Below are 16,775 nucleotides of genomic sequence, written 5' to 3' on the forward strand. Positions count from 1 at the left end.
GCATGAATAAATTAATGGCTCCAGACAGTTCATAAGACTTGCTACCTTCTTTCTTTTAAGACACTACCCTCTCCCTTTTAATTATGCTTCAATATTTCCTTCTCTTTCAAACTGTGGTCTTTGCACTCTATTTTTGTCCCAACTACCTCATAATCTCCTCAAGCCAGGGACTTTCCTTCTGCCTGCAAAAGTGGACCTGTATAATCTCTTCATAAAGACAAAGCATTCTTTTATCATAAGAGTAAAAGAAATTCCCTAGAAAAGCTTGTTTTGGTCCATGTGGCTTTCTCAGTCGCTGCTCGTAAAAGATGATGGAAATCCCAGAAAGACCTGAAGGCTGAGAGCATGCTTGTTTGGGCACTCTCCTGGTGCTAAGGGAATACAATGGATTTTGACGGATGTCTGAGGGCTCGCACCTGCGAATGAGTGATTGCAACATCACCATGTGTTCAAGCTCCCTGGTGCATGAACGGGACAGAGAAACCTGAAATGGAGAGCAGTGTTTGTGCAATGGTGCGCAATGGCTGTGTGACACATGCAGACCCACCACCTGTCCGTGCCCGATAGCTATATGGCAGCAGTTTCACATCAGCTAAGGACGTCATCGCTTTCAGCTTTTAGCAGCTACAGTGCTACAGGTTTTAGTAGCTTCAGAGCAGTTCTCTCCTTTTCCACATCCTTGGGAAAAGAAGAAAAAAACAATTCCTTTGGGTATGTGAAGCCACAGCTCTGTGAAGTCTCTCATTTGGAGAAACCAGCTCAAGTGACCACAGTTCTATTACAGGCTGTGGCTCTCCAAGATGGGACAGCTCAGACAAAAGAACTTCAAAAACATGCCATTAATGACTCAATGTGACACCCAAACCAGTCTCTTTAGTTGTTTAAGAAACTTCTGCTAAAATTGTATGTTTGAAAGCAGTCCTATTTACATACACATGAAAGTGGCATTTCTGCTGCTTTATGATTTAGCATCAGAGGGTCTTCAAGCAGAATTTGGGCTGGATTTCCTGTTATTAGAAGCTTGGGGTTCTTCTCTTCCTCTGCACTCTCCTTTGCTACACTTTAACAAGCTTCGAGCTCCTCCTTTTCTGAATCACCTGATCTGAGTCCTGCCTTAAAGGCTGGTATCCCCCAGACTCCTGAAGACACCTGCTTGCAGTGTGATGGGATGTGCCTTGATCTTCTTTGGCTGTATTCATGTAGAAATATTAACTCATGATGTGGACATGCATTGTCTAACATAGAAAAGTGCTCATTAGGTTCCAGTTAGAGTCTGCATAGATTGTTCCACGAAGGAAAAAGCAATTTACCCTCATTGATACTAGTCAAGTGTGTCAATGTTGGTGTGCAGTTCCAGGAAATGCTGTAGGATCATTTTTAAAAATTATTCTAGACATAAGTTATGTTTAGGAAGGTGTTCCTTGATTTGTGATGGTTCTCCTACAGCTGTTCCTGCTCCATCCAACTTACAAATGGCTATTTAATTAGTGATCTAGACTGTACAGAACAAGTTCATTCATCTCCTCCTATGACAGAATTATAAAACGTTACAATAGCCTGAAGTGTTGTCACAGTCAATATTTCATATAATTAGAGGAGGTCGCCAAGTATCTTTGGCCTTGCATTATTGATGGTTTAATGAATAGACTATTTCTCCTTTGAGAACATCTGTTTAAATATAGTCCTTATCCCTTATTAGGTAGTTCAGAGCTTTCAAATAACTGTCATCCTTTTGCTCGAGTCAAACTGGTGGTTAAGCATCTATTCATCTCACATAGAAGGTCAGTATTTTCTTTGCAACCCAACTGGCACAAACTCTGTGACAATTTAATATCAGTGTTTATCATGTTTCTGCATCTTCAGGCCTGAAACCAAAGTTATTTTAACTCCAAATTATTTGTAGGGAAGCTTTTTTGCCCAAGTTTCATTTTGGCAGGAAAATAAACCCTCCTTTTTAATTTCATATCATTAAGCTGAATACAGCTATCTCAAAAGTTCAGTGGGGTTTCTTTCTGCCTGACATGCTCTTTTATTGCAAAGCTGGAAAACAATCCCAGGCAAAGAATCATCTAATAAAATGGTGGAACTGTCTCCTGCCTGCATTTTTCTTTTATAAAAAGACTACATGAGAAAATTTAGTATTACACAAAAGTCTGAAACAATTTGTGATGGAACCAATGGCTCTTCTTTAATGTAAGAATGCCCAGACCCAAATAACTCATGTCAATGGACAAAGTTCTGGGGTTTTCTTTGCCTAGGTATTTGGCCAAAGATACTGGACCAACTGGAGATGATCTCTGGATGGACCAACTGGTCATGTCTGGAGATATCTTGTAGAAGGACGTTTCCGTTGCAAATGCCTCTCACCAATGATGATAGTGTTGGGTGTCCTGGAGAGGTGGTGGACAGGACAGTGCTTCTGGAAGAGTCTCTGCTTCTGCAAGGTATCTCACTTTGGAGAACAAGCCGCAAAGCGCAACTGCATTGTTCTTGCTGATCTCTCAGCACAGAGGTAAGAAATGCAACTTCTTGAATCGACAACCTGTCACAATCCACATGACATGAAGCAGCAGACTCAGGCTTTGCTGAAACCAGGTGTAAACTGATAGTAATATTCCATGTTGAGGCTCTGAAGGGGTAGCAGGTGTGTTCAATTCTGCCTCTGCACTCCGCAGTGTCCTGCATTCACCTACGCTGAACAGCCCAGAACAGCTGTGTCAGGGGAAAATCAATGCAGGTGCAGAGTGGTTGTGACTTTTGCAGCTAAATTAATTTTTTGGTGATGAAGGAAGTATAGAAATATTTGAATAGCGGCCATTTGCCATATTCATTAAAAAAAAGAAGGGGAAAGAAACTCAGTAACTTGAGCAAACACAATTTTATATAATTGTCTTTGATTTTTTAAAAAAATAATTAAATAGCTTAGCTCTTGCTGGGATTTGCCAAAGGGATTACCATGAATGAGTTACACAATTTAGCATCCATTCATCAACTGATTCTTTGCAAAACCATATGGCTCCTTGCAGGATTTTCTTTAAACATTATGCATGGATAGGAAATCGGTGCCTTTGTACATGTAAAGTATGTTGCTTGAGGCTCATTTTGAAATATGGTTTCTAGATAGTACAGCAATGCTAATTTTGCAAGCAATAACCTAATAGAAAGCAGTTGTTCAGGCACTTTCAATCAAATTAAGAGAAATACTAGAATAAGAAATATTGATAGAGTGAACTGATCTAAAGTTTAAAGATGAGCTGTGCCATTCTGTGTGGCTTTCACATGGAAATCCATTTTACTCAATGGAAGGCAATGAGGAAAGGAGAAACATTATTAAAAAGTAAGATGTCATTGGTTTCATGTATTGAATCAGAAATAACAGAACCACTGCAAAATGTATATATTCATTAACTGCAATAAATGTCTTTGAGAGTACGAGTTCCTTGCTTGTAGAAAGTGTATAACGATGTCTTCCCTTATCACAAGAGCCAGTAGAGACGGCTGCAACACCAATTCGCATACGCTACTTCCAACACCTGCCTTAACTCTGAATTAATGGAAATACCGTTCAAGTATCTAACAACATTTTCAACGTTTTCAGATGTGAATAGATATTTTAAATGTCTCCCTTCTTTAGGATGTTCAAAGTGGGCACCTGCAAGGGCTTGTTCTTGACCAGTGATTAATCTGTACTTTCAGAGATGGGGGCCTGCAGAACATTTCTAACTGAGCACCCAAAACCGAAAGTAGGTCAGGCGCTGCCAGGAGTGAATCCAGGGCAGCCCTACTACCTCCAGTAATTGAACCACGCTTGTTTGGCTGGTGAAAAGGGAGACCAGAATACAGACACAACCTCTCTCTCACCATAGGTGACCTTAAGGGGAGCAGGACACATGACAGGGACATGCCCTTAGAGCACAGCCAGATGCAGAGTAAAGTGCTGGATGCTTTCCTGCCTGTGTGAAAAGATGAGGGAGCACGTTGGTTAACCACATTGTCCAACCACAGCAGAGCTTGTACTGTGCTTTAAGGATGGGACCCAGGTACGTAACACCCCCCTGCTATATTCAGTACCTTGGCTTCTCTCTTACTGCTCTGATCCTTCATCAACTTCTCTCTCCATATGCCAGTGGATTACCTGTAATGTTTGTCAAGCGTTCCAAGGTTCTCAAGTGGAAGGTGTCGTATAAACACAGTTTTGCTCTAATACTTCCCTTGAAAGTCCTGACAACTGGGCTGGATTCACCATTCTGTTTCCTTCTGGCATAGCTCGCGCATATAAAAGTACCATTTTGGTACAGCTACACAGTAACAATCCTCTTACCCTTGCAATATTCTAAAGCCAACATAATTTCCAAGTGCTGCAAAATGGAGGACCTTTCCCAAAGAGAAAATCCATAGTTTACACCGCTGGAAGCCAAAAGTCACAAAGCACTGGGAAAAAATACAGTACTTTTGGCTAGTGAGGACTGGACTTTGCTTGCTTATTTGCTCATCCCACCATATTCTTGCATCTGCAACCTACAAATCCATGATAAGAAGCTCAAATAGTGTTTCACACAGCATATATAGAGCCCATGTGAGAATGGCATTCAAGCTATTGTGAAAAATCCTCCAGGTTCTGGATAGCAGCAGCTACTCAAGAAAATTCACTTTCTTATGCAGAAGTGAGGAGGGGCCGTGTTACAGAGTGCCATGAAGGAGGGCCTGGTTCCTTGCCTTCCTCGCTTCATCTCCTGCCCCATATTTAACTTCTTAGAGAGAGAAGGCTGTGGCAGGGGGAAGAAGAGGGAGGCCAAAGGTTTGAGTCCCCTCACAGCTCTGAGGAATCCCCATCGTAAGGTGTGAAGGCCGAGGCCCTCTGCTCCCCATGCCTGTCACCACCTTCACCCAGGGGGTCTCCGAGGGGCAGCACCTTGCACGCCTGCCATCGCCTCAGCACCCAGCTCTCAGCACCTCTGCCCTCTCCACAGCCCCGCTGCCTGCTGTAGCCAGGCTGTGGCCTCGTTTGCTGCCAAAACAGCCTTTTTGAGCGGTTCTTTGGAGATATTGTAAGTAGGTTTGGAAGCACAGGGCACTACGTGGTGGGCGGCTGGTGCAGCCCTGCCCCTGGGCTCAGCCCCTTCGCCCCCTGCGGACAACAAGAGGTTAATCCCCCCCAAAGCGAGGCGCGGCCCCTTTAGGGCCTTCCCCGCCTTCTTCTCTTCGTACTTCCGGCTGGTGTGACGTCACGTGGACATCACCGCGCGGAAGCCGGGGAGAAGCTGGGGGCAGCGGTAGGCGCCGGGGGAGGGGGAGTGAGGAAGGTACCACCCGCCGCGGGGCGGGGGGAGCACCCCGGGGGGCGGGGCTGCCCCTGAGGGGCGGGCAATGGCGGCCTGACAGGGCTCCCGGGCCTGAGGGGCTCGGGGTTTGTTGTTCCGTCAGCTTGGTGTTTCGTTGCCGGCAGAGATGGACCAGCGCCTCGCCGAGCTGGTGGAGGAGCTCACCACCTCGGGGGAGCCGCGGCTGGAGCCGGCCAGGATGAAGGAGCTGAAGAAAATCTGCAAGTACGGCCGCCCGGGGGGTGGGAGCCGGGCCTCGCTGCCTTCCCCCAACCCTACCTCCCCCCGGGTGGACGCTGCCCCCGGGGCCCGGTCTGGGCCCGCTGTTTGAGCTGAGTGCAGCTTGCTGCCAGCACAGAAGCTGCCGGTTTAAAATTTAAAATAAACAAAAGTTGTGGGTTTATGTGCTGAACCTCTTTTTTAATAACTCCCTCCCTCTTTATTTTTGCTTTTTCTCCTTTCTCAGGTCTTCAGATGAACACATCAGCCATGCCTATCACCTGCTGATGACACGGCTCAATGAGGAGCATGCTGAGATGCGCTTCTCTGCTTTCCAGATCGTGCAGGAGTTGTTCACCCGATCCCATCAATTCCGGACGCTGATTATTTCCAACTTCCAAGAGTTCTTGGAGCTCACGGTGGGAATAAACCATGAGCAGCCTCTTCCCCCACCCAAAGAGGTAGCACAGAAACTGAGGAAAGCGGCCATTAAGTCAGTGCAAGACTGGCATGAGAAATACGGAGAGGCCTACAAGAAGCTTTCTCTGGGATACCGCTTCTTAAAGCAGAATAAGAAGGTACTCTGCATTGTTACCTCTGTGTGTGCTTTTAGGTGATGATTGCTAGGAGATGTTTAAAGTGAGGAAACCAATACATATAAGAAAAGCTGTTGAAGCTGACATTGTCTTTAGGAGACATCCTGTTGATGGTCTTTGAAAGACAAACCCCAGGTTTTTTTGTTCATCTTACAGTGTGGTGAAGTTTTAAAAACCCCAGGCTTGTGCTTGGAGCTGGACTCAACCAGCCTTTCCTCAGGGTGCAAAAAGTATTGCTCACCAATAGGCTTTCACCCACTGATTCCTACCTGAAGACCCAGTCTGTCCTTTTTAGAATGGAAATAACGGTTACACCTTAAAGTGAGGATAATCAGCTATTAAGTTTTTTTGTGAAAGTTTAGACTACTAAGTCTTTCTGGGCAAGTTTAAACTAGCCTGACTTCTGTGCTGAGTTGTCTGGTTCTGCTGTCTTTTCACAGTATGACAGTGACAGTAAGTGTAGGTGCTAGCCCTCCTCAGCTGCAGTGTTACTGTGCGTCATACAACAAGTTTTATTAAAGAGGAATTTCTTGTATGTGAACAGTTGCTTTTAGCTCTCCCTTCTAGGCTTCAAGTTGCTACATTTTGAATGTTCTTCTCCTTTAGTATCTCTTCTGAGGTGCAGTGAGATTTGGAACACTATTCTAGCATTCACACTATCTACAATGATAATATCAGGTTTTCAGTAAACATATTGATTCTCTTTCACTTCAGAAAGATGATGTTCGGTGTTCCTAACAGTAGAAGAAAAACCTGTGTGATACATGCTGTATTTCTGTTGTCCTGGTTCTACACTAAGCTAACAGTGTACCCTACTTGTATTATTTATTGTACTGTGTTCTTTTTCTATACAATTTTTGGCATCTGCTTAGAAAAGGTGATTGTCTTTGAATCGTTCCTTATTGTCTTGATTAATAAAGGAAAAAAAAAAACCAAGCTAAATGAAAGTGACAAGGAGTAATGCAAGTCTGAGGCAGGGAAGCTTTAACATGTAACAGAGATTTACCAGATTCAACACGCAAGTGTACGACAAGTCTGCTGAAGTGTGGCATGTCGGTCTGTGCTCCTGTGGTTAACATCTGCTCCCCAGACTGGGTGCTCACCCTGTATGTTTGTGACACTAAGCTACCCAGCAAGCTTGGCTGTATTATTTGCTAGAGCAGCTGAATTTAAGTACTTCTAGAAACTTTAGTACAGATAGAAACAACCTTATATAGTTTGATAACTCTTGTATTTAAAAAGATGAGATGAGCAAACAAACTTAACTGGCCTTTTGCCAGTTCAATACTTGAAGTGTGGGAAGCAACCAAAAGAATTGAGGAGGCATTTGTACTTTTCTAGAAGTAAAGTACGTCTGCTACTCTGTATTACAGGTTTGGCACAGTAGTATAGGGCATCTTGAGAGGAGTGTTACCTGTGTCTGTAGTTTGTGGTTGTTGATTGTTTGGGGGTTTTTTTTATTATCACCAAAATCACCTTATAAACAGTTGGTCAGAACATGACAACTGCTGCCCTTTTAGGGTGTAAACCTGGAGAGCTACCCACTGTTTTAATGTTAGTGGGTACCAGGTAGGTACCAATATAAATGTTTGACTTCAAGAACAAATAGTATTTCAGTATATCTGAAAATAATTCTTTTCAAACTCCTGTTTCAAAATTTAAAAAAAGAAGAAAGGGGAGAAAAAGATTTAAAATATTTCCAAACGATTGCATAATTAGGCAACTGAGCCATATTATATTATTATATAATCTTTGCATTTGAGGCATGCATGGATGGAATTGCAGAGTGAGCTGCAATTTTGGAGTGAACAGGATTTTAAGCAGCTCAATACAGAGTATCTTACTGCTGTACTTCAGTATTTTCCCCAAAGTTGCAGTAGATGGCTAGGCCCGCTACTTACCCCCTTTAAATCATGAACAGTTGTTTGCAACCCATCATATCCAGTTCCATAATTGCAGACCAACGGTAAAAGGCTTCACGTAGCCAGTACCAGTACAGAGGTAGAATGACAACTCTGATTTCAGTCTGTATCACCTAAATGAGGTTAGATGTTTTCTGACCAAGTTTCTGAGTTAGTGGTGACCCCAGGTAGCGAGTGAGTCTGTGCGCACATCTGTAAGTCAGGCCCTGAGTTATTCTGACCTTGTGAGGCTTCTGTAGAAGGCCACTGTGCCCTGTTTTGGGCAACTCAAAGCTTTGTGCGTGCTGTAGACTTGGTGATAGATCTAGTATGTGAGGTGCACTCTTGTTATCAATGGCAAACCACAATGATACAGCAGGTGTTGTAAGAGCATCTGGAGCATCTGGCCAAGTGCTGACGTATGAAACAACACAGCAGAGCAGCATGTGGCTGGTCCTTTTGGAACAGAGAAAGGGACAGAGAATGGGCAAATGACTCTACTGTAGGTATTCTGGTATGAGACAGAAGTTGTGATTTAGGACAGTCCATCTATCTCTCATTTTCTGTGCAAGTCCAATCCAACTGGCTAGAAATGGTAGCTGTAGTTCCTGGGTTTGGTACTTTTGTTCCGTTTTTGTGGGTGATGTTGCTCTTTGGGAGGATCTCTTTCTCCTGCTACAGTGTGGAGTGCTATGTGAACTTGGTAGAAAAATCAGATGCTGAAAAACAAAAAGATCACCCTGGCAATCCACATGCTGCTATAGGTCGTGGATTATAGCTCTTTTTCCTACCTTCTCTCTGCCCCCCCATTCCCCAATAAAAAACAAGCTTGGGAAGTGCACCTTTCTTCCTAAACCAGTGGAGACTTTCTGTGAAAGCTGAAGTATCCTTTTGCTCCTAGAGGCTTTTATATAAAAAACATTTGTATTTAAAGTGTTTACATAAATAATACTTGTAAAAAAACTTAAGACCTATTGCACACTGTAGGGATTATTCAGCAGTAGTAACATTTGTATAACAAGACACTTTAGCACATGGTTAAGTCCAAGTTCAAGCATTTGGCTTTTAACTTCCAAAGTGTTTAATGGAGTTACTTATTTGCTTAATGCTAAAAAAATATGAAAAAGTTTATGTAATTTTGAGATGAGAGACCAACAAAATTCTTGATTGTGCAACAAATATCCAAACTTCAGTTGTAGGATGTACTTGATTTTCTTGACCTGTGGGTAGTAAGTCCATGTACGTTTACAGGAGAGATCTTTTCTTGTGTGACTCCAGAATGTTGGTGTAGAATGTCAGTATCTAGGAACCATTACTGTATGTTGACAAGCTTTATCGTCTAGCAGTGGCAATAACAACAAAAATTCAGTGGAAGCTTGTAACGTAGACATAACACCGGAGAGTCTGCATACTCTGTTAGCCACAAAGTACAGGTTTGTGCAGCACTCAACATAATCTGCATTGAAATTAATGAAAGTTATATGGTAGCAATCAAAAGGAAATACTGTGTTTTCCTTTTTTTCAAAGGGGATTCCTTATGCAATAACACAATGAAGACTCCTTTCCTTAAAATGGAAGTGAAAAATATTTACATTTTCAAGCCCTTCTAAGAATAAACTAAAAGAAAAATGCCTCATTGCAAATATTTTAAGAAATAGTGTTTTGAATCACTCAGATTTATGTTTATATTTTAGTCATAAGAAAGTAAAGTGAGACCGAATGATAACCTTTCCCTCAATCGCCAAATCCAACAAATGTATTTGTAAAATCCAAAATTTGGTCTTTTTTTAATGAATTTGAACATCTTCTCTTCTACTTCCCTTGCTTACAAAGTTCTTCAGTAAGTGATATGTATATTTGTGATAGTAGTGCTTACAAATTTTCCTGAATTTCCTTTACTAATAGCAGACCTAGTGTGATGTTTTCTTGTGATATGAAGACTTACCCTGTGTTGTCTCTCCCTGCCCATTCCCCCAACCCCATGTTTCCAGTGAGTTGGCAGAGGTCTCCCAAAGCCTAGTTTATTCCAGCAATTTAAATGTGGAAATCTAAGCATTTTGTTTTTCTACCTTATGATTCCTTTCCAAAAGCCATTGATTCTCAGCAGTCCCTTATTAGCAGAAGTAAACGCTCCGTTCAGAATTACTGTAGTTATTGATTCTAGGAGGAGAAGAGATAAAAGGAAGTACTGCTGAGCTTCTGGCTGATCGCTTGTGTTAGAGGATTTTTCACCACAGATAAGGATCTTAGGAAATGGATTTTCTATATATTTCTCATGAGGAATGTTACACTTTTTTCTTCATTTCCTCCTTAGGTGGATTTTCAAGATGTGCATGCCAGAACTGTGGCTGAAAGGAGGAGGGAAGAGGAGAAGCAAAAACGATTGGATAACATTTACAAAGAAAAAGCCAAAAGAGCTGAAAAAGAAATGGAAGGTGAGGTGCTTTGGTGCTTTTAGTGGTGTGTTGGGGTTTTTTTGTTCGTTTTTAAAGCCATCTCTTTTAAGCTTATATAAAACAAATTGTAAGAGAATAGCTATCCAAATAATAGTTGACCACAGAGGACGGGAATACTACATTTGTTAGAGCTTGACCCTCTGTCTCTCTCACCTGAAGAGTATCAGGGGAAACAAGTGACAGTCCTGTGAGCTCAGGTAGTGTTGAAGGGATTTTAAAAGTAAATAAATGTTAGCAAGTAAAGGTCTGATCTAGTAATTCGTTAAAGTATGAATGCATAACCTCAAGCAAGCATATAATGAGACTTTTTGGAGCTGGTGGCTTAATTTCTGTGTCATTGACTAGGCACAGACTTCTCAATACCTTGTGGACTGATGACCTTAATTATATTGTATATACAGTCATCGTGTTCCAGAAGTACAGGCAGTGGTTTGCACAGGAATTCTGGATGCAATGTAGGATATCTATGAACAGTATCATAGTGCTGCTAAAAATGTGTCTAACTGGGGGCTGAATCTCTAAGCAATATGTACAGAGCAAACATATTTCTGTAATACAAAGGAACAACAGAGATAGTAAGTATATTATGTTGCAGTTACAAAGGGTTATTTAATTAAATTACTTTGGTATATGCAATGCATCTAATTGTGTCTGCATTTATTCTACATGCTGGAAACATTTTCATGCATGAGGGTGGAATTTTAAAGAGATTTAACCTTCTTAAAGTCACTTTTACTGGTAGCATCTTTTTGAGCAATAACATATATTCATGGCTATACTTGCAAGCAATTATAACATTTATGGCTGCAGAATGAATACCCACCAACATCACTAAGAGTATCCTCACTGAACCTTGTCCTGCTTTGATTTCTATGAAGTACTTGTGTCATCTTTGCATAGTGAAAGTTTAGAGAGGATAGGAAAAGGAGGAACACTGATTCTAAATTCCTTGGCTCAAGAAACTCTAGATTTCCTGCTTAAGAAAAATATTGTCATTTCTATAAGGACAATTTCTGCAGTGGAGAGAGATCTGTGTGGCTAAATTATCACTGATTACTGGATAAATGTGTTACCAGTTTGGCAGTCATACTTGTTTGTAAATCTGTGCCTGGTCTGGACACAGTAGCATTTTACAGTATTTAAAAATATTCTAAAACAGTTCTGTCTTGATAGAAATGTCCCAAGAGATTGCCGACACACTGACAGAGATGGAAAACTGTTTCCGGCTTCTGATGCCAGATCCTTTCGACTTCACTGTGAATGACACGGAACTGGAACCCAACGAACAAATGACTGCTAATGAGGATAGACCTGCATCCACCTCATCCTTCCAGATGGAAGTTAACCAGTCCTATTTTGGATGCATGGATGATGAACAGCCATGCTGCAGCAAGGACGTCCTTTCTGTTTCTCAGTGTGTTAGAACTGATAAAGAGTTAGATGAGAAACAGGAGAAGTCTGAGCAAAAAGAATTAGATGGAGGCACACACTCAGAAGTTCAATCTGATGTTCCTGCTCTTAATGATGATGATTACCTGACTTTTGTTAGGAATCATGGACTTATTTCACATAAGTATACTCTAGACCTTGAAATCTCCACAGGTACCTGGAAAAATTTTTCACATACAGCTAGACGCAGCCTTTGTCTGAAGTGCTTTGTAGTTGTGGGTTATGGTTTTTTTTTTCTATGACTTAAATGCTGGGGTTCCTGGACAGCACTTTGATTTTTGGATTCCTGGATGCCACTTTGATTTATTTTGGAGTTCTTTACTATTTCTGATTCATCTAGTAACCATTCTTTAGTTTGGGCATCCTTGTGTGTGATTAACAGATTTTATTAATTACCTTCTAAGACTGAACTTTTGTATTAGTTGTTATAAGCACATTACAGCACTTCATAGTACCTGTAATGAGTTTCCTGTGTTAAAAAAAAAAATAATCTATTTACCATATATAATTTTCTTTCTCATACACTTCACTACTCACCTCTCTCTTTCTCTCCATAGCTGGGCTATAAGCCACTAATTTAAAAATCTTAGCATTGAGTGTTTCTTAAACTTTTTTCCTTGCTACTGACAACTTGCAAGCAGCGGTAAGTAGTTTTGCTAGGAAGTCTTGAGGATTATGATTATACCTTTTTTATATAACTTTGCTAAAGTAAGTGAGTTACCTCTAGAAAAATCAGGATGGTTTATGTTTTGGTGGTCTAAGTGAAGTCTCTTACAAACACTGTCCTAATGGAATTTCATGTGCAAACAGCAGTAAGGCAGGTATCTACTTCTGTGCTTGCAGCCAACAGAAATGGAAATGGATCTGTGGGGCTTATGAATTACTAACAGGTGAAAAGTGCCAGTTTTAGTTGTTAGTGCCATACTTGGCTTCTTTGACATTCAAGTCCCTATTGCCACTGAGACAGGGATTATTATTATTTTTTCATATTGAATATGCAGAAACTGGTACAATAAGGCACAGTCCTTTGATTGGAACTTAGGACATGATGTAAATATTAAGACTGCACTTGTCTGTGGTTTATTTAGTGATTCCTTGGTAGTGATGGCTTAACAATTCTTTCTGTCATTGCTGGACTGAAAGCTTTTCATCTTTTCCTCGGGTAGAATACTAAATACTGAACAGAGAAACATTCTGATGTTTGTAACTTTCCCTGAAGTGGTCAAATATTTTAGAAAGGTTCATGTCTACTTCTTCTGCTTAGCTGCTTTAGCTCTTGTAGTGAAGGTACTATAAACATCATACACTAACTCTCTTTTCCCCTGTTTTGAGCAGATATAAAAGTACACGAGAATGAAGATAATACTGCCATAATAAACAATGTCATGGATGCTCACAAACTCCTCAGAAATAAGTTCTGGCCTTCTGTGCAGTCCTGGATTCAGGTAGGATGAAGAGATGATTTTTTTCTTTTTTCTTTTTTTTTTTTTTTAATAAAAAGATGGAGAAGCAAGGACTGGGGTACAGTAGATCCTGAGGGAGAGTAAGCAAAAACGAAATTAAGGTCGAAGAAACATTGGTGCAAATAGAAAAGATAGTTTCAGTAGAAGAATAGTTCAGTAGGGGAGGACAAAAGGAGACTACGGGAGCTCTGTAACTTGGTTGATGGCTCTCAGCATTAGCTCTGCTACCTGCTGTCATCCTTTTTTTTTTTTTTTTAAAGATAATAGTAAAATGGATCTTCTTCACAAAGCATTAAAGTAAAACACAGCTTGTTTTTGTCAGACATGTCAGTATCAGAAAAACAGTATGTTCTTTCTGTCAGTTGATACTACTGCTCAGGAGCCTCCTGCATGGAATTTGGCCCACAGAAGGACACTCTGAGGAGATGTTTATACCAGCTGTTCGTTCTTTGCTTGTCGTTAGTAGTTGCTATTACCTTTAATATTCCGGATAGGAAAAGAAGTGGCTTCACTAATTGTTACTTGTAAAATAAAGGAATTTGTGGCAATGTTGTTTCATTAACTATGAAGGAAAACCAAAAATGCTGTTTTGGCTCAGATGTCTAAAAAAAAGAATAAGAATGTTGATTTCTTGCTTTGCAGTTATTTACCAGAGCAGGAATAAACGATGATCGGCTAAGATGTGCCATTGATCTCAAGAATAAACTGGAGACTGCTATGAAGAAATACAAGGAGATGAACATTTCCTTTAAAGCGAGAAAAAGAAAAGTGGTGAGTTTCTTAAAATTCTGTTTTACTAGAGGGGACCATTAGCAATGCTTATCTTGTATAAGAAAAAAAAAAAGCACTTTCTCTTAAGCCTTAATCTGGGAAACTTTTCAACACAAGTTTTACTGAAAAGTACACTAATTCAGCTGGTTGTAGCTTCACTCGAGGAAGTTGCACTAAACACCTGTATAGTATGCCAGGGGCCTAGTTATTAGTCAAAACCATGTCAGGCAGCACTGTTGTTGTTTAGGACAGAGAGGTGGTTAAATTCAGATTTTATTTACTCTTAGTTTCTTCATGGGTAACACTGTTATGTCCTCAGCTTCTTCTGTGCATATTTCTCAGTAAACGCTGTATTTATTCTTTTATGACTTACAAAACTACACTAGTGTTTCACAATTCAGGAAAGTAGTGTCTCTGCTTTGGAGCATTTACTTTCTCTAGTGAGCATGTAATGTGATTGAGGATGTCTTAAGAGAATTAGTTGTTATATAAAGCTTTATCACAAAGATTAGCTACCTATGATAGTTTTTGTGAAATTGGTAGAACTTGTGAATAAGCGGAGGCTGAAAGATCAAATACTTTAGTCAAATCCAAAAAGCAGTCTATGGCTTGTTTATGTAGCTAAAAAGCAGAGCTGCATAATACTCACTTATGTTGGCTGCAATCAAATGAAATTACCGTACAGCTTGACATAAAAATAAGTGTTGTGGGTCAGGGTCCAGAGTAGAGTCTGGCGTATGACTATATTGTAAGAATTTGATCCGGACATTATACCTTGGACTAAACTGTGGTAGCCTCGTTTAGCCATGACTGAATGTTGTAGACTTTGCTTTCATTGTGCAAATGAAGCTTTATCAAGATTAATCTGGTTCATCATCTTAATACCTACTGATGTACCACACCAGTCAAAAATGCCAACTCTGAATGAAAAGTACTGAAAGACTGTCTTGTCAGAGGTTTTTTTCTCCAGTGAAATATGTGTGCTACCTTTATGCAACCAGCTATGAAGGAATCCAGACATCTGCTGTCATTCCTGCCATTTGCTTGACAGGACTTCATTTGCTGCACCTCTGCATGGAATATTGGTTGCTATATTTCTTGCAAGATATAAAGGACATTCAAGCCTTGATTTTCATGTGTGTGTGTGCGTGCATGTGTATATGTTTAAAGTGGTATTGTTGCCACTTCTGGAGATTGATCAGTGCTATCTATATAAGGTTTGAAAGCTAATAAATTCCATCGTTAGAAGGGAAAAAAGGAAAATACATAGCAGTGCTCACAAAGAATACATTCAAAATGAAGCAATGCAGACTGAGGTATTAACTTAAGTGTTGAAACCAATATATAATTATTCCTAGGGTTTTTCTCCAGTGGAAAATACCCAAATTTAGTGTTAGTGCTGAGTTACTTTAAATTTATAACCTGAATATAGAGAGCTTTGTACTGCAGAAGGAAACTGTATAAATTATCTTTTGTTTGCATGTCAAATGGCTTTGTTGAAATGTAAAAACACAGTAAAATGAGAGCCTGATAGAACAAAATAAACAACATCTCTTAGACCGTGATTATTAAATCCCTATCTGTCAAATATTTACATGTCAGCATATGAAACACTACACACAGCTCCTCTTTAATTCAGCTTTGCGGCTTGTGTTATGTATTGTTGCTTCTGTCTGTAGGTGCTTGTATCATTGGAGCTATAGTTCTTGCCATGCCAATATTTTGCTATCTTCTGTATCTTTAGATCCAAGAGAAGAAGTACTGATAGTCTGTCCTTCAAAGCACTGGCTCGCAGCCATCCTGTCCCGACAGAGCTCAGTGCATTACAGCTGTTATTTGTTAGTACGTGGAGTCAGTGAGTGCTGTTACCTGCTCGTGTGTAGAGATGAGCACACCTAGAAATGAAGGGGAGCCTTTCGTAAGCAGAGAGAGAGAGTGTAAATAAAGTCTCTGAGTGTGGAGGGTCCTGTGTTAATTGTCTAGCTTGTAGTTGATATGTGACAGCTCTACATTTGGATAGGATAGCAGCTTTCCTGGCAGCTAGTGACTGGAATCTGAGGTACATATATGATTAGCTGGAGAACGTAAAGGTGAATTGTTTGTGTGCTTGCTCATTTCAGGTGTGATTATGATCCTACACCACAGGCAAGCCTTCGGGGAGAATGTGGTTTTACTTTATTGGCAAATACAGAACAGAATGATAGAGACTTGGAAACTTGGTTGGAGACTTGAGCTTGCCCAGTCTTCTCAGACTTTCTGTTTTTTCTTTGTGCTCAATATCTTTGCTTCTGTGGTTTCTAATTTCCCCCCTCTTCACCTATTCTGTCCTGTGCTTTGCTTCTGTTCTATCCAATGAGGGGGAGGAAAGGCTTTACTCACCCTCAAATCGGGATCAAGAAAGTTGATACAGGAAAGGGGTTTTTTTTAGTGAGAGACTGTACAGTGAAACTGGAAGGGATTTGTTACTGTCAGTTCTGCTATACCACTCATTCCCGCAGAGATTTAAATTGCCACTTAAAGGAGGGAAGGTCCTGGGTCCCTTGCCATTGCCACATACTGTTAGTACTGTTGTTTAGCTGAGCAGTTTACACTTGCACAT

The 16,775-nt window shown here is 40.6% G+C and overlaps 1 protein-coding gene across 1 annotated transcript in view; it reads left to right on the forward strand.

Annotated features, from left to right (window-relative positions):
- The first annotated feature begins 5,344 nt into the window (after positions 1-5,344).
- UVSSA (UV stimulated scaffold protein A) overlaps positions 5,345-16,775 on the forward strand; it is a 60,350-nt gene continuing 48,919 nt past the window's right edge. Inside the window, exons 1-6 of the mRNA XM_054824718.1 lie at positions 5,345-5,546; positions 5,788-6,118; positions 10,352-10,472; positions 11,667-12,095; positions 13,278-13,387; positions 14,048-14,176. Coding sequence (XP_054680693.1) covers positions 5,449-5,546; positions 5,788-6,118; positions 10,352-10,472; positions 11,667-12,095; positions 13,278-13,387; positions 14,048-14,176 — 1,218 coding nt within the window. The 5' untranslated portion in view covers positions 5,345-5,448. The remainder of the gene's footprint in view (positions 5,547-5,787; positions 6,119-10,351; positions 10,473-11,666; positions 12,096-13,277; positions 13,388-14,047; positions 14,177-16,775) is intronic.

Source organism: Grus americana, chromosome 4 (assembly GCF_028858705.1).
Source record: "Grus americana isolate bGruAme1 chromosome 4, bGruAme1.mat, whole genome shotgun sequence".
NCBI classification, from domain to species: Eukaryota; Metazoa; Chordata; class Aves; order Gruiformes; family Gruidae; genus Grus; species Grus americana.